The 17063-nt window shown below is 43.0% G+C and overlaps 2 protein-coding genes across 2 annotated transcripts in view; both read left to right on the forward strand.

Annotated features, from left to right (window-relative positions):
• Positions 1–713: 713 nt before the first annotated feature.
• LOC308114097 (double-strand-break repair protein rad21 homolog A-like) lies at positions 714–8095 on the forward strand. The gene is made up of 14 exons (XM_080470744.1): positions 714–902; positions 2200–2388; positions 2549–2678; positions 2849–2948; positions 3405–3511; positions 3713–3910; positions 4004–4129; positions 4456–4581; positions 5210–5433; positions 5862–6015; positions 6130–6275; positions 6520–6699; positions 6783–6866; positions 7122–8095. Exons 2-14 carry the CDS (start codon positions 2245–2247, stop codon positions 7311–7313), a joined length of 1911 nt encoding a protein of 636 aa, XP_080326870.1. The 5' UTR covers positions 714–902; positions 2200–2244; the 3' UTR covers positions 7314–8095.
• Positions 8096–9214: 1119 nt separating this feature from the next.
• The window catches only part of LOC308114424 (eukaryotic translation initiation factor 3 subunit H), a 58241-nt gene continuing 50392 nt past the window's right edge, over positions 9215–17063 (forward strand). Inside the window, exon 1 of the mRNA XM_080471292.1 lies at positions 9215–9369. Within this exon, the coding sequence (XP_080327418.1) occupies positions 9310–9369 (60 nt within the window). The 5' untranslated portion in view covers positions 9215–9309. The remainder of the gene's footprint in view (positions 9370–17063) is intronic.

Raw genomic sequence — 17063 nt, forward strand, 5'->3', positions numbered from 1 at the left:
CTTTGGTAGGGGTGTTTAAAACTGTTTCCTCCTGCTTTAAACTTCTTTTCTGTCTTGACATTTTCTTTAAGTTGACCTGACTTCATTGATTCTTTCATCCATTTAACAATAATTTAATTAATGAATTAGTACTCTAAGATAGCTGAGCTCCGGAAAAAATGGGGCAGCGTGAGTGACACCGAAGGCAGAAAACTGGGGCACTGAAATTAAATGAAGTAATTATTAATGGCATAATCAATTATAATACTCTAATTAATAATTTGCCGCTGCCTGTGTGTGTGTCTCCTGATATGTCTTGTCAAACTGTCATTGAAAAGACATCAACACAGAATAGACATGAAGAGTATGATGGGATTGGAAATGCATCCATGTGTAAATGTATATACTATATGTAATATAGACTCCTTGAAACAATGATTGATCAATATATACATAGAGAGAGAGAGAGAGAGAGAGAGAGAGAGAGAGAGAGAGAGAATAATTATGCTCGTGACAAAAATCTTGACTAAAATCTGGTGTGGGGAATTTATTAGATTTGGATGTATACTCAATGAGTGAATTTACTTGTGTATTTTGCGTCCACAATGTCATTACCAGTGGCTGCGGTGATGGTGTGTGTGCCACAGCGCCCTCTATCTGCACTCCGGGCTCACAGCAGGCAGTGAGTGTGCGCCACAGCGCCCTCTACCTGCACTGTGTGCTCACAGCAAGCAGGGTCTCGGCGTCAGACTCCTCCTCCGCCATGTTTGACTGTAAACATCCTGCCGTTTTTAAAAGGACAGCGCTGAGCGGGAGGAAGGCGACTGGCGCCATCTTGGCTGTTTTAATGAGTACAACAGGGGGGCATTCACTGGGAGATATAACATAATAATTGGGATTTCACTCTAGGAGGGGTACAGTCGGTAAGTGTGTTTGCAGCGGAATTGTTTGTGCGTAGTTTTCTGTATTTTACGAGGCGAAGTGAGCATGCATGTTTGAGTTTATTCGCCGCGGCCTTTACTGTACGAAGAGCCGTTAGCCAACAGCTAACGACAGCCTCGTACTGGCACTGAGGGGGAAAAAAAGTATTAGCGAGCTTGAGAGCGCGTTCTTTCCCTGCGCTTCACTTTGTTTTCCTGACTCCAATATTACTACTCTTCCGCTACGAAATATTTTAACTTAATCTTAATTAATTTGCCTTAAACGTACGTGTGGACCGCCGACGCATTCATAGCTCCTTTTGTAGTTAGCTGGCGGCTAATTTAGTTCATCCCACTTCATGGCGCCGACTACTTACTGGCGTCGACCAGCCTTTGGCGCTTTTTACGTTACAAGCTTCGCGAAGGCCAATTTCACTAAAGTCTAATCAAAAGAGCTGCGAAAATCTGAGTTGATTGTGTTTCCTAAAAGTTGAAAGGATCTTTCGTAGGAAAACGTGCGTTTGTAGTGTTTGCCTCCAGGAGTGGGAAAAAAGGCGGAACTTGAATGAAGTCAACGCTTGTTTTGATCGCGACAGAATAATCTGTTTCTCTGGATTCGTACATGAATATGTGGATTTCTTCCAATTTACCATCACCGGATAGCATGTAGTGGTTATTTAGTTATATTTGAAGGATGTATGTTTACTGGAGCTCGTATGGCACCTCCACCCCTTTTATAAGCTCTACCAAGTTACTGTTAATTTTCTGTACAGTAGTTCAAATTCTGCTCATTTATCTGCCTTAAAGGGTTTTTCAATATACGGGACAGCTAACTAAATAAGCGGTGTGCGATTATTAGAAATTCAATTGACTGCGTTTTTGAATAAAATTGACTTGCTTGTCTCTTATCAGGTGTCAATCCACTAATCAACCAAGAATAATACAATTAAGTTTTTGTTACTTGCCTCAGTTCAAGTTGTACCACTTGAATCCATTGAAGATAATCACTGGCTTGTTTGAACTTGATATTCAGGGTATGGAGCAAGTATTCAGGGTATGGAGCAAGTTATGTTTTCTAACATGTGGTCCAGGAAGCCTATTGTGAATCACAAGTTCGTATTCTGGGTAGTTTGTAAAATAATTTCTACTAAATTAACCGCGGCATATTTTTTTGGACACCTGTTGTTATATTTTGTTCAAGTTAGTTGAAAATGGTGTCCTGTGTAGTTTAAATCACTGTTTTGTTTTGCTCAATTGACATGTGAAAGGTTTTCACACACTTTTCAATCATGCTTTCCAGGTACACCATATCAGTGTGTGTGTGTGACCCAGGGGAGCCAGGGCAATGTTCTACGCCCACTTTGTCCTCAGCAAACGTGGGCCGCTGGCCAAGATCTGGCTGGCGGCCCATTGGGACAAGAAGCTTACCAAGGCCCATGTCTTTGAATGCAACCTGGAGAGCAGTGTGGAGAGCATCATCTCGCCAAAGGTAATGGGTCAAGTATATGTCTTTGTGTACACTTTGTATTTTAGGGGCAGTGTTGTTGGTTGTGGGAAGTGGTGTCCATCCTATTTATCAAACACTCTCCAACTTGCTTTTTACTTGTGTCATTTCTTTAATGTTATTTTTATTAAATTTTTTCTTGTAGGTGAAGATGGCTTTGCGTACATCAGGCCATTTGCTCCTTGGGGTGGTGAGAATCTACCACAGGAAGGCCAAGTACCTGCTTGCCGACTGTAATGAAGCCTTCATTAAGATCAAAATGGCTTTCAGACCAGGTGAGGAGAAGTGAAAGTGCTGCTGAAAACCAGTTGTGGTTTTTTTTTTTCATGGAAGGCCACAGAGTTATTTTTTTTTATAAATTTGTACTGGATCGGGTGGTTACTTTTCATGAGTCACCACACAGTGGACGACGGTATGTGCCATCATCATGTTACTTTGTGCTCAGGTGTGGTGGATCTACCGGAGGAAAACCGAGAGGCGGCATACAATGCCATCACTTTGCCGGAGGAGTTCCATGACTTTGACCAGCCACTACCTGACCTGGAGTGAGTTAATTACTTTTACTACTATCATTTTACTGGTCTCTCTTTTCCGTTTGTATTGATGTTGTTTATGCGCTTGTTTGTTTCACCTGTCATGTTTTGTCCGGTGCATTTCTGCATGCTGTCCCCCCCAGAGCTTTTCACTAACTGTGTCTAATCCAGTCACAGTATTCTTGTTTGAATCAGAATTCTTTGCTTGCTTTCCACAAGTAAATTTATATTTTGCTGCTAGTTTAGATGCCTTTTGTATTTGAATGTGTTAACCATATGTACATCTAGTTTTATCTGCCATCATTCCTCCTAAAAGCCGGCTAACACAACTTACAACTCCACAGTACCTTTCTTTTTGAAAACAAGCATCTCTGGGTACATAATGTCTATGCTTGATATTGATAATTGGTGAAGCCCTTCCACTCATCCGTCATGCATCTTTTCATTGTTATGTGTCTTTTTGAACAGTGACATCGACGTGGCCCAGCAGTTCACCCTGAACCAGAGCAGAGTAGAGGAAATCACAATGCGGGAAGACGTCGGCAACCTCAGTCTCTTGCAAGACAATGACTTTGGTACGACACAACTGACATGCCGATATCTTTCACCACATCAGCTTCATATGAAAACATCACGCTGCATCTGTGGAGTTATGAATTAAACGTGTTTTAAATTACGTACATTTTTGATAGAAGATAATATCAAGGTTATGTGAAAGAGGCAAAGTACGACTGTTCACATGCTGTATTGATGTGATGAACTGCTGTGCTCTTCAGCTGACTTTGGTATGGACGACAGAGAGATGATGCGTGACGCGAGCACGTTCGAGGAGGATATCATGCATGGAACGACGGCCTCTAACCTTCTGCTTGAGACTGAGCCTGGACCGGCCAATCTCCCCGATAAATCCAACCACATGGAGTATGATGACTTTGGGGATGGTTCACTGGGCAACACTGATGGGGGAATGCTAGGTGAGTGCAATGTGACAGAGATGTTATTTTCACTCAGCAGGACTACTGTGAAAGTTGAAGATTTCATATAACAATTTTTCTCTTATTTATCAGTCGACAAGCTTCTGAGCTCTGAAGATGGAGGTGGAATCTTTGATGATCCTCCAGTGATCACAGAAAGCGTCATGATGCCTCCAGATCATGGAGATGATGAAGATGACTTTGACAACCTCCAGTCACGTAAGTAAAACTGAATTAGGAAATCTGCGCGTTATATTGGCAATCAGAAATAGCAAGGAACGCAGAGAAATGACATAAGAATAAAATAATGAAAGATTAGAACGGGACCAACCAGAAAACTAAATGGTGAATGCACAACAAGAGTAAATAAAGATACAGTGCAGCTCCAATGAGTGATTGCATTACAAAAAGGCAGAAACAAGCAGGTATTCATCTTTTTTTTCCAAAAAGTAACTGATAAAAACCTACATGGTCGGGTGTCATTAGTTGTGTGATGTGTAATGAGCTGCTGCTTCAATTTGAATTGTATTTCTTTGTCCATCCAGCGGGTCCAGACAGCCCAGATTCTTGTCCAGCAGAGACTCTGCCAGCAATGGCTGACCACACCGAGCAGACCACTCTGGTTCACAATGAGGAGGAGGCCTTCGCGCTGGAGCCGATTGACATCACTGGTAAGAGCCTTTGCTGGAGGGAATGTAAAGTTGTGTTCTTGTGTCAAAGTTTTCATTTGTTATTTCTTTTGCTACACATTGATTAAGAATTGATCTGGTGGAAATACTGATATATTCTGTTCTGTGTAAACATGGTGCTACACTTCCTGCCAACAGTCCTATAATCGTTTCAGAGTGATTGCCTGCAATGTTATGAATGAATGACATGTTGAAGAAACAGCATTTAGCAGTACATTAGCAAAGCACTTGAGTCCAGCGTGCCGTTATTCTTCTTGTCACAACTGAGTTGATTGTACATGAAACATGACTGTTTTGTTTAATGAACAAAAGAAACAACTTGTGGAACTCCCTCTCGAGCAGGTTTGTGAAAACTCGGTCCTGGAGGGCCGGTGTCCTGCATGTTTTAGTTCTCCCTGCTTCAGCATACCTGAATCTAATGATGATGTCATCACCAAGGTTGTGAAAAAGCCCAATAACGAGCCCTGCATTGCAATTAGGTGTGTTGCAACTGGGGGAGCGCTAAACCCTGTAGGACGCTGGCCCCCCCAGGACCGAGTTTGGACACCCCTGCTCTAGAGCCACAGCTTTGGTGAAGTGACAACCCATGTGTTTTTCTTCTTGTTTGCAGTGAAAGAGACAAAGGCCAAGCGCAAGAGGAAACTGATTGTCGACAGTGTGAAAGAGTTGGACAGTAAGACCATCAGGGCCCAGCTGTCCGACTACTCAGACATTGTAACCACCTTGGACCTCGCCCCCCCCACCAAGAAGCTCATGATGTGGAAGGAGACAGGCGGAGTGGAGAAGCTCTTCTCTCTCCCTGCTCAGCCCCTCTGGAACGCCAGACTGCTCAAGGTATCAAACCGCTGCCATACCTTTTGATGTATTGCAGAATAAATGCCTATATGCATTCTGAAGTGTTTAAAAAAAAATTAAGTATAGGTGTCGGCTGTCTGACTGGAATCACTCTCAAACACTTCAGTCTGCTGCTCCAAATAGGTCAGCCGGAGTCATGAAAGAGGAGAGAAGAGTTGTAACATTGTCTTTAGCATTGACATTCTGATCGTGTTTTACAAATTGGAGCAAGAAAAGGAGGTGGAGGAAATGATGGTGTTTCTTTTTTCTGTCTCTATTCCCTGTTCCTTCACGCCCTCATCTCACCCATCCTGAATACTGAAAGGGAAACGTGTCGATGCATATTTTATTAATTTTTTAGTTTTTTCTTTGTTCTTATGTGAGTTCTCTAAAAACTGAATAAAGTCTAACTGTTAAATATCTGTCAGATGTTCACGCGCTGCCTGACACCTCTGGTGCCAGATGAGATGAGGAAGAGGAGGAAGGGCGGCGAGGCAGACAGCCTGGACGAGTTCCTCAAAGAGCTGGAGAACCCAGAGGTTCCTCGGGACGACGTCATGAGTCAGCATAGAGACGTAATTGGTAAGTCAGGCTGGAGCTGGTGTGAAGGTGTAATCAGTCGGAAGGTCCTAACGGACACCTTCGTATCGCCTGCACGCGTTTTGACATCTCATTAAGTTTCGTGTCTCTTTTCAGACCAAACCATCATGGAGGAGCCCAGCATCCTGGCAGCCTCCACGATGGAGGGAAGCAGGACAAGCTTGGATGAAACTGCCATGCCCCCTCCTTCCACTCCCCGCGGTGTCAAACGCAAAACCCTTGACAAAGAGAGCACCCTTCCAGTGAGTGCTCATCATCTACGTTTTATTTGTCTTGTCTGGGAATGAAATTTGCCAGTATTCTTAGTATGGAAGTCTTCAAAATGGTTAAACTCCCAACAGTTGTTCAAGTTATTACTGATAACACAGCAAATTAACTCCTAATTAGTTGCTGCTTTTCTGAATCTGTAAGTTCAACATGCTTGATGACTTCTATTTCACACTAGATTTTATACGCTTGATGCCACATTTCCTTTCCCTCTTTCAGATGGCTTCGTTGGAGCAGCAGCAGGTGGTGGACCGCTCTGTCCTGTCCCAGAGGTTAGACATGCCTCAGGTGGATCTGCCCCCAGAGGAGACCAGTGTCAACCTCACACAGCTTGTACCCGAGCTTGACCTTCTTGGTGAGAAAGAAAAAGACAAGAAAGGCGACAGCGACGAGGAAGAGGTAAGGCCGGGGGGAAACTGGTTCTTATGTCCTGATGCGAGTCCTGACAAGTTGGTCCTGATTACTTTTCCTCTGGTTCTCAGGATGAGGAAGGCCAGGCTGGAGACCAGGATCAGGAGGAGAAGAGATGGAACAAGAGAACCCAGCAAATGCTACATGGTCTCCAGGTGAGGAGCTGTTATTTGCAATGTCCAGGAACCAGATTTGACTTCGTCTGAAATGGTCATCTTTGTAAATCTATTTGAATAATTGAATTGCTTCTTTAAGAATTTTATGAGCAGTGTTTATTTTTTCCTTTTGGGATGATTTATTTAAAAAGAAAAAAAAGGAGTGCACCAACTGGCTCCGAGCTCTTTTTTTTGTCTCGATAGAGGAATTTTAATCACTAATTAAACTTGAGTGCCTGTCCTTTGTCCCACCAGCGCGTCATGGCCAAGACTGGTGCTGACTCAGTCAGCCTGCTCGACTTGTGCCGGAACAACAACAAAAAGCAAGCAGCTGCAAAGTTTTACAGTTTCCTGGTCCTGAAGAAGCAGCAAGCCATCGAAGTGACCCAGACGGAGCCCTACAGCGACATCATCGCCACCGCTGGACCAAGATTCCACCTTATTTAGACATCGGAAGAACAGACAAACACTGCTTGCAACAGACATACCTTTTTTTTAAATTACTCGACTTTTTTGCCTTTTTATTGTGTTTTCCTGTCGACCCTTGTTCTGTTATTTTTTTTTTTTCTTCTTTTTCCCTGGGGAAGGGGGAGGATCTAGTGGGGGAAGGGGGACAGAAATCTAAAAAAAATAAAATAAAAGAAAGGATTTTACTGTACTACAAATGGAATTATGCAGTGTTCTCGGTTCAAAAGGAGGAAGAAGAATGTTAAACAAGTATATTTATAAAGCAACCTTTTACAGTCACCAGTTTAAAAACTTTGCTTCATTATGTTTTGTAAGTAAAATTTCTGTTGTCTGCTCATTCCATACGTTTTGTACCTTTTTCCCCTCAATCAACCGAAACGTTTCAGATTTTAGATAAAGGCCCCTGTATTTCACGTTGAATAATGAACGGACTCTACATGTTCTGGAAAGGTACTGTTCCTTTACTCCAAAGTGTAACTTCTCCCACCGTCTCCTCGTTGCACTGATTCCTCGATTCAATCAATCCGACAACAAAAATTCGTAAATCTCATGATCAATATCATGTCTCAGATGTATAATTCAAGCAGTTTTTCAACTTTATGTAAATTTTTTTTTGTACCTTTTTACGTTTATGCTTATTCACCTTTTTGCATTATGTAACTAGGTAATGTACTTGTTACACGATCCCACCTTTTTAGTCTTGGGGTCACTTCTAGTTGTGATACATCTGTAAAGATTTGAAATAAAGTGTTTTAAGTACTTGGATAAGTAATGTGTTTTTTTTGTTTTTTTTTATTTGAAGACAACTTGAATGAAAATATAAATTTGGTTTTCATGACTCGATTTGTCAGGAGCAGTGGTTGACTTCGTTGTATTTTGGGATTGTTAAAGTTGCAGTACTTCATTGAACAACTGCAGATTTTAAGCCAGTGGGCTTCTTGACGAAGAAGTCTTACATAATTAAACATGAATTAGCTGGTGGTATTATGTGTTCACTGTGGTAAGAAACGAAAGGAATGTTCTAACATCACATGCTAATCTACTGGGTGTTTTAATCCAGCACAAAAAAACCTAAACATGACATGTTTCAAAATCAAGGCTGAATCTGTCCCCGATGTCAATGACACGGCACTCGAGAACTTGAAATTTGACAGAAGTAATGATAAACTACATTTATTGAAATACAAGCTGACTTTGTGCCCATCAAAATGACACGATCCTTGTACTGTTTCCATCATTATATTTAACTTTAGTTTTAGTCGAAATAGAGCAGCAACAAATACCAACATGCCTGAGATGAAAAATTCATGCAGAGGGAAGAATATCAAATGAGAGATGTTGAAAATAATGTTGGTGTTAAGATTTAATCTGAAAACATCTGAGTGAGGTGTGCTAAATTTTGCCTCCAAGAAATGCATTACATTCTCCCACAATCAAAATCCAGACTGCAGTCAGTGGAATAGATCTTTTTTTTTCCTGATCTTTGATAGTCACGTGGTGCTCACAATCTTTGTAAATAGTTCAATAACAAATGTATTTTACACAATTAAAAAGGTTAATTGTTGAGACTCATTTACCTCTGTGTTATTCTGTTACTTAACTTCAAAATTACAACCGGCCTTTTAAGAAAAACTATCATGACAATGTTGCTGTCCTACCAGTTGCACGTCAGTGTTTTTTGAGGTGGGATAGGAATTAACAATTATGGAAAAAAAAAAAGAATACATAATTTGAGTATTAAAACCTGACTTTTTTCATTGTGCAATTACTTTCTAGTGGTGCAATTGTTTTTGTTAAATCAAAATTCCGGAATGCTTCATATTTTTAAGGCCCCTGCGAGCTTGTTTCCACACGGACAGAAAAACTGGACGTGCATTCACCGGAAGCGTCCGTTACTAAGACGTTCCTCCCTTTTCCGCGTGCGGCGGCTCAGATAGCTTCTCGTTCACACCCCGGAGCAGACATCACCACAGACATGGCTGCTACAGGCGGGACTCTGGACTCTCCGGTCAAACAGATCCAGATCGAGGGGCTGGTAAGTGGCAGGGTTATGTTGTGGGGCTCTGTGTTGTTTTTCGCGGAGTTTAAAGGCCGCGGCAGGAGCTGATGTGTGAATGCTAACGTGTGAGCATCATCATGGCGGACTGAGGCCGTTTCACACCACTATTGATGCCTTTGTTTATTTTCGTTTACTCAGTTAAAATAAATCACACATTTGTAATTTCAGCTTAGCTGATCAACCGATGAACCGGTCAGCTGATTTAATACGGCTATGGTCGACATCGACCTAAAGTTAACTGTTGTTGAGTTCGCATTCAGCCACTTGGGCTATTTATTTATCTAACAGTGGATTTCAGACCTTGTTTTTTCTTCCCTCTCACGTTTGCTATCATTTATATACTTTTGGGAAGAAAAAAAAAGGCTCTGCTTTTTAACAAAAGTGAACTGGTATTAAGGCTACAGAACCATGTGTTCTGTCCCAGGCTGAACAAAGGCTCTGTGCACCCCTACTTGACCGAATGAATGCGTGTAATGTACGTGTAATTACCACATGAGTATTTTGGTATAATTAATACATCTTTCATCACACACGAGTGTATATAGCATTGTGCTTATTTATATCGTGTTCTATCCAGTGAATTTCAATATAGAGTTCTATAGAGGTCCTGATTGATTTGCTGTTTCTTTAGACAGCTTCATCTTCTATACCACTTTATCCAGTCTGGAGTCACAGGAGCCAAGCTCACCTAACTATGGGTGAAGGCAGGACACACCCTGGATAGGTCACCGGACCATCACACACACACACACACACACACACACACACACACACACACACACACACACACACACACACACACACACACACACACACACACACACACACACACACACACACACACACACACACACACACACACACACACACACACACACACACACACACACACACACACACACACACACACACACACACACACACACACAGAGAGAGAGGCCCGTACAAAATTGCAACTTCTTACAGTTCATTTGCCTCAATCAGCATTAATGCATTTCATCTCCTGTGCACTCACAAGGTTATGAAACTGAGCTGTTACAGCTTTTGCAACATTGAGCTTGCCTTAGGATCAAGTTCAGATCAGGCGCAGCTGTTTAAACATGGTTGAGGCTTTTGTTTGTGTTTGGTTAGTGTTGCTCTGTGAAGACCCCTGCCACACGCGCACACACACACGTTTATATTAAACCTTAGTAACTTGTCCTATTGCACTGTTCTAATAACTTTCAACAACTCATCTCCTTTTTCATATTGTGTAGTACCTCGGTTCAAACAGCAGAGGACAAACTTACTTCACCAGGGTCCAGCTCCATCCTCTCGCTTCCTGCCCTCAACTGTACTGGACACAAAGTGGCTCATTTTGCTGGTGTGCCTGAACACAGCAGCAGCACTTTGACTTGCCAGCTGCTACTGTGTTTCCTTTCATCTTGCTCATTAAAGTTGCCCTCAAGTCTTGGGCTCTAATTTCAAATCAAAATATTTCACCTCGCTGGATGTTGTTTAGACCACAATTTTTTTTTTAACAAGCCTTTACAAATAAACATGTTAATTTGCTACACCCAAAGACAGCCATGAACCGTTTAATCTGCAACCTCATTTGGGTTGTGACATCTGAAGGATGGGTGCCTGTTTCAGGTAGAGTTGTGAAATACGTTTCACCTGAATGCATTGATATGCTGCAGTTGCCGCTCAGTTGCGTCATGGCCCGCCTGTCAGAGGTTTAGCTGGAGGCTTGCCTGTAGATCACTGCTGCTGTGTAGTAGTATTGGATTGTTTCTTGCTTTTGAAAAGATTTCGGTATTAGATGTTGCCACAGGAGTGGAGTGCAGAACAGCAATGGGCTCTATTAAACACCCACCGAGATCACACAATTGCTATTATGTCTGAAAAATACCCTATTCATGTACTCTGACGTACAGTGCGAGTCAGGCACGGGGCTGATTTTGTGTTTCGGATAAGAGAGAAAGTCTCGACTCGTTCCGGAGGATATTTTTTTGCCGTTGTGATTCTTAAAGCTTTATGGGATTATTAAAATCCAGAAACGTGTCAACATTAGATTTAACTTTATGTAAATAGTAGGAGTCTTTTTCTATGCCGTCTTTCCGCTGAGGTTTTTAAATGGGCCTCAGGTCTCGGGGGGGGGGGGGGGGGGGGGGGGGGACTTTGTTGCGAAAGCGCCGCCTGGGTGAATAACAAGGATCTCAGGTGGTAACTTCCCCGTCAGTGTAGAAAATCGAACTATTTGCTCTCGATTATCTCGATTATTCTTCTCGGTAGTTCAAATCTGCATTTTACTGGGTTATGTACTTGATGTCTTTTTTTTAGTCGGCATGTTGTCCATTGAACGTCGTCAAGAGTTTAGGTCAAAGAACAATTGGAGCGAGTTTTTATAAAATGTAATTATAAATTCTTGTCATTATTAGTACCATTCAGAACATTTAGCCTATCAAGTTTGATGTATCCAAATGCTCTCTAGATGATGATGAACTTCATTGCCGACAAAATGGCAATAGTTTAAAGTACTTTACGAGATGATTCTATAACGCTCATGTTCATGGCTGCTACGGGTCTCAGCACAGGATTATCTTGAGACAAAAGCTCATTTGAAAATTGCACACGCTGCACCCGAAACTGCACATTTACTATATTGAGTGCAAGCTTGCGGGCAGCGGCCCAGATGTGAGCGCAGAACAATACAATTGGATGCGATATTGGTGCTGATCAAGTGGCTGTCGTGTGCAGATGAAGTTTGGTTCATCACTTCACATTCGTTGCAGCCTCTCTCTCTCTCGTCGTTCTTTCTGCAAGAGTCATCCAAAGCACACGTGAACAGAAGTTACAACCATCAGTGTAACAGTTTGGTTTTTCTACTGATTGTAATAGTAGAAACCACTGCAAGGCCCGTGCAGTGGTTATTTCTTTCTTCAACTGGATGCTCTTTGTTACCAGGACTGGCTCAGCCTTCCATTGACTCTATGCATACAAACAAGCCTCTGCCTCTGCCTCTGCCTCGCTCCATTCTACTCTCTCTGCAGGTTGAGGTTTTGTTTTACTTTGTTTCAGTCAGCCAGCATTGACAGAGCTCTGAAGGTAAAGTTTAGGGCCCAGCAACATGGCGAGTGACGCATAAATTGCGCAACAAAACAAATCGATAATGAAATTCGATGCCAACACTTTTAATAATCGAATTTTGTCGAGTCGATGTTGCAGCCCTATGTGACATACTGACCAGCTGATCCAGATATTTTTTTTCACATCACACGGCAGTTACTCCGGGTAATATCTGAGTAAATTCGGCAACGCGAGTGTGAACGCAGCATCACTCGAAACAGATATAACTCTGTTAACACTCTTTTAACCCCCCCCCCCCCCCCCCCCCCCCGCCTTTCACAGAGGCTTTAGCTGCCGGCTGCTCCGAGTCAAACACATCTCCAGTCCTGACCAGCTCCCACTGAGTGTGTGTGTCTGCTGAGCTGTACCACTCTCCCCAGGGGTATTTTCAGACAGACTGGTGACATTAAAATGCCCCCCAAATCTCTTAACGGTGTGGTGACTCACTTGAGTGAAATAATCCTGCTTTCAGGGGATGTTCAAAAGTATGTTTAGGATTTATTTTTTTTTTTTTTGAAAGCAAATGTCTGGCTGGCCGAATTTCAGGCGATCTGGAGTGACCACTGAAAATGTTTACACTTGAAGAGCATTTGGTTGCTCTGTGAAGAATGGGGAGGGGGGGTTATGCACACCAACAATAACCTCTCTATATTTCAAATAAGTGAATTTTAATTTGAAAGAATAATGTTGGCATTTAAAAAAATATGATTGCTGCAAATTGCATTTGGCGGCAGCTAATAAACAGCAGAGTAGGCGTCATGATTTCGGCTCCATTTTCTTTAAAATTTTTATTATTATATTTCTTTACCCACATTGCAGTAACACCTCCCACTGGCTGTTACCAGGGTCACTGGCTGTCATATCTCTGTCTTGGACTACTCCACAATAGAAGCCAGACTTGGCCTAACAAAATCAAACATGTTAGAGACGGAGCCCTCCAAGGCAGCAGGCGAAGGCTGGCAGATGAAGTGGGAGTCTGCGGTGGCCTTCATCCATGGCTTAACCCAGCAGATGACTCACGCCACACACACACACACACACACGCACACAAAAAAGTACTTTTCTGTCAAGTATATCACAACGTGCCACATAAGAGTTTGTCTACACTTGACGCAAAGAAACAACAACAAAAAACGACCTCATTACGCAATCGTCTCCCGCATTGTACTTTCTCATAACTTGAGACCCATCGTTGTGGGAATATAAGCCCCTTTTGTGTGCGCAAGAAAGAAGATTTATGATAAGAATTAAAGGCAGCCAACAGGGGATTTGGACCACAATTGGTTTTGCACAATTCAATTTTAAGCTTGTTGATTTATAATACGCTGTCCACATATCAATCTTGAACCTCTCCACATGAGGTGAGCTCACTGGGCTAGTTGTCGCTGAACTCGATCAATAAAATCATATGTGCGTGTGTGAAAGACTGAGACAGTCGTGTGTGTGTGTGTGTTTGTGATTGTAGGTTTGCAGAAACCTGCTGCTTTCCGGGCTTTGCGTACAATGCCTGATGGAATTTACTCCACACCAGGAAGCCAGCTTTCCAAATCCACTGAAACCTCCGTGCTTCCTTTCTACGGAGTCACCAGTTTCCTTGAAATCCTCTCCGAATTTAGCTCTATTTGTTTGACCTCGCTGTGGTTTTTCTGGCCCTTTTGGCCAATTGTCCATCTCTCACCACCTCCATTTCCAGATGGACACTATTTTTGTGTGCGATGAACAGATTGCGAAGAGTTAGATAGCTGAAAGCATTGTGTATCTGTGCTATCTGCTCTCACTGATGGAGGGAGACTAGAAAAGCTATTTGCTGGCAGAAAAAGGAGCCAAAGCTCAAAGGGGAGCAGGGGGGGTTTGTAAAGCAGCCAGGGCTGCTGATCCCGAGGACTTCTACTGTAGCCCTGTTCTCCCCCTGCTGTATCCCTCCTCAGTCTCCCTCGCCATCCTGACTACTCGCCCGGCTATTGTCCTCGCCTTCACCTCATCTCTTCCTGCTCTCTTTTGTCATCATTTTCTTCTTTCTCTCTAGTTTCCATGTTGCACATTTCCACTGTTGCATTCCCGACTTCCTTCTCTCATTTGGCCCCACTCTGCCACCTCCTCTCATCGAGTTTTCACCCTCACATTTTTCTCACTCCCTCTCCGCACCCTCCTCCCCTTCCCTCCACCGACCTATTGCGCAGACCTTCCTCCCCTCTCACTCAGCAAAGCCAGTACGGGCAGGCAGGAATGAGATTTGTTTTTCCCCCCACTCCACCCCATGTCGTCTCTTTTCTCTTGCCCCAAGCTCTTTTACTTGTTGCATGACAGGCCCAGCGCTCCATTGAAATAAATCATCTCCCAGGACAACGTGTGTGTGTCTGTGTGTCTGCGTGCATCTGAGACCAGTAAGGACTCCCTTATGATGGTGTTTTGTTGCGTGTGTGACTCCATGGCTGCCACCCTGTGTGTGTGTGTGTGTGTGTGTGTGTGTGTGTGTGTGTGTGTGTGTGTGTGTGTGTGTGTGTGTGTGTGTGTGTGTGTGTGTGTGTGTGTGTGTGTGTGTGTGTGTGTGTGTGTGTGTGTGTGTGTGTGTGTGTGTGTGTGTGTGTGTGTGTGTGTGTGTGTGTGTGTGTGTGTGTGTGTGTGTGTGTGTGTGTGTGTGTGTGTGTGTGTGTGTGTGTGTGTGTGTGTGTGTGTGTGTGTGTGTTATTAATGCCTCTGGCTGTGACCTACCCACACTGTTATCAGCATGATTTATGCTCTCTCCCTCCACACTATGCTTCGCAGCTTTTTGTCCTTTTTCTGATCATTTAGAGGCTTTGCTTCATTCTCCACTTTGTGCTATTGCTTTTTTTTTTTTTCCTGGTTGGTGCTTCTTATGATAGGCTCAAATCACATCTAAGTATTGTGTGTATGTCTGTGTCAAAATGCACAGTAGTCTTTCCTTGGCATCCTTGATATCCATTTTAGTTACATGGCATCATAGAGCTTAAACCAGCTCTTAAATCAATTGTGAGTTTGTAATATTTGCCCAATTTTGTTTGGTATTAATAATTGAATTCATACTCTGATTCATGGACACGGAGCACAATATCCTTCAAGTCCAAATACATCCTCCAAAAATTGGTTTGTACTGCTGCTTCTTCTCTCGTCGGTGCAAATTGCTAAGCTGTATTAAATACTAACTTGCTTTTTGTGCACACCCAAGAACAGCGACGCACCAGTGCCGGGGCCTGCTGGTGGAGCTTCCACTGCGGGCTCCAGCGCTCCACCACAGCCAGTTATTGTCTGGGCAACTTATCCCACAATTTCCTCTTAACATAAAGAGGGTTTTGGGCAATTTTGCACTTTTATGTAAGAGCTTAGTGGCTGGTGAAGAGTACAGAGCAGTTGTTTTTTTCCTCTCTCCTCTCCATGCAGTTCAGTTCATTTCAACGCGGTGGGAGATGTTCTGGGACACTCCCCGCCTGCTCTGACTGCCTCAAGTCAGATGGAAATTTCAATTTGTACTTTTTCAGATAAGTAAAAGAAACAGTTTTCAGAATATTTGAGGAAATGTTTTCGAAGCTTTGGGCCTTGGTGGGTGGCTCCCTTGGCTGTGGGTGAATCAGAAGTTGCTAGGTAACCCGCCGTTAATTTTTGCGCCGTGCTATGAGCTGGATCACTGCAGCCGATAAGTTTTAAAACCAGTTTCTAACCTCTTTTTTTTTTCTTCGTTTTTTCAACAAAGCCACATAGGAATTGTTTAGACTCTGTAGCGTTGTTAACTTTCTGCCCGGAAAGTGAAAACTAGTACGGATGGAGTGGGACCGGTTAATCAGCCAGGGCACTATGCCCCTCTGGCTCAGTGAATTTTGACAGGAACCGGGGAATCACAGTGCACAAATGATAAACAGTTTTGAATGATACCACAAAGACGGATAAACCCCTTGATGGATATTGAGAGCATTTGGATGTTGAATGGAGCCAGTGAGCCAGCTATGGGTGGGCTAACCTTTTTAAGTGCCGTCCCTTCTAAAAGGCTGCAAATCGGGCCAGCGGCAAGCGCTCGTTTCCACGACAAATTGAATCACTTCCAATGTGGTACAGCAGTATTTATGTAACTTCTGCAGCACACCCAGTTCATCCTTATGATCCATCACAGCAAAGGATATTCACTACATGATTAATCTGTGTGCTGCAGGGAGCACAGTGTGTGTGTGCGCGCGTGTGCGCACCGACCATATCACCTTGATTTCAGATGATCAGAATGGATTCGGGCTCCGTCATCGTTGTACTTTCAAATTATAGTCAAGACATTCCTAGATCACACTACAGGTTTTAATGATCAATTAAAATAAAATTAATGTTTGTGTGGTTGTTCAGGTTATGGGGCCACCTGTGGGGGCCACATGCGCAGGCGTGACATCATGCACAGTTTGCCTCGTCCACAGAAGTATCGTGAATAGATGTAAGCCTGGTTGTTAAATGTTGAAGTTGTGCGATTGGAGCCATCAGATCAGATGATTAGCGGGAAAGAACTGTGTACAGGTTTTACCAGCGGTTTTTATGTAGCCTTATTAATGACATAAGCATGCATGTAA

The sequence above is a fragment of the Lipophrys pholis genome (genome assembly GCF_963383615.2).
Source record: "Lipophrys pholis genome assembly, chromosome: 9".
NCBI lineage: Eukaryota > Metazoa > Chordata > Actinopteri > Blenniiformes > Blenniidae > Lipophrys > Lipophrys pholis.

Bases quoted from the DNA above. Each gene is read 5' to 3' on its own strand.
- LOC308114097 (XM_080470744.1), top strand. From the start codon at position 2,245: ATGTTCTACGCCCACTTTGTCCTCAGCAAACGTGGGCCGCTGGCCAAG. The intron at 2,389-2,548 runs GTAATGGGTCAA...TTTTTCTTGTAG, and splicing joins AGAGCATCATCTCGCCAAAG to GTGAAGATGGCTTTGCGTAC. The intron at 3,512-3,712 runs GTACGACACAAC...TGTGCTCTTCAG, and splicing joins CTTGCAAGACAATGACTTTG to CTGACTTTGGTATGGACGAC.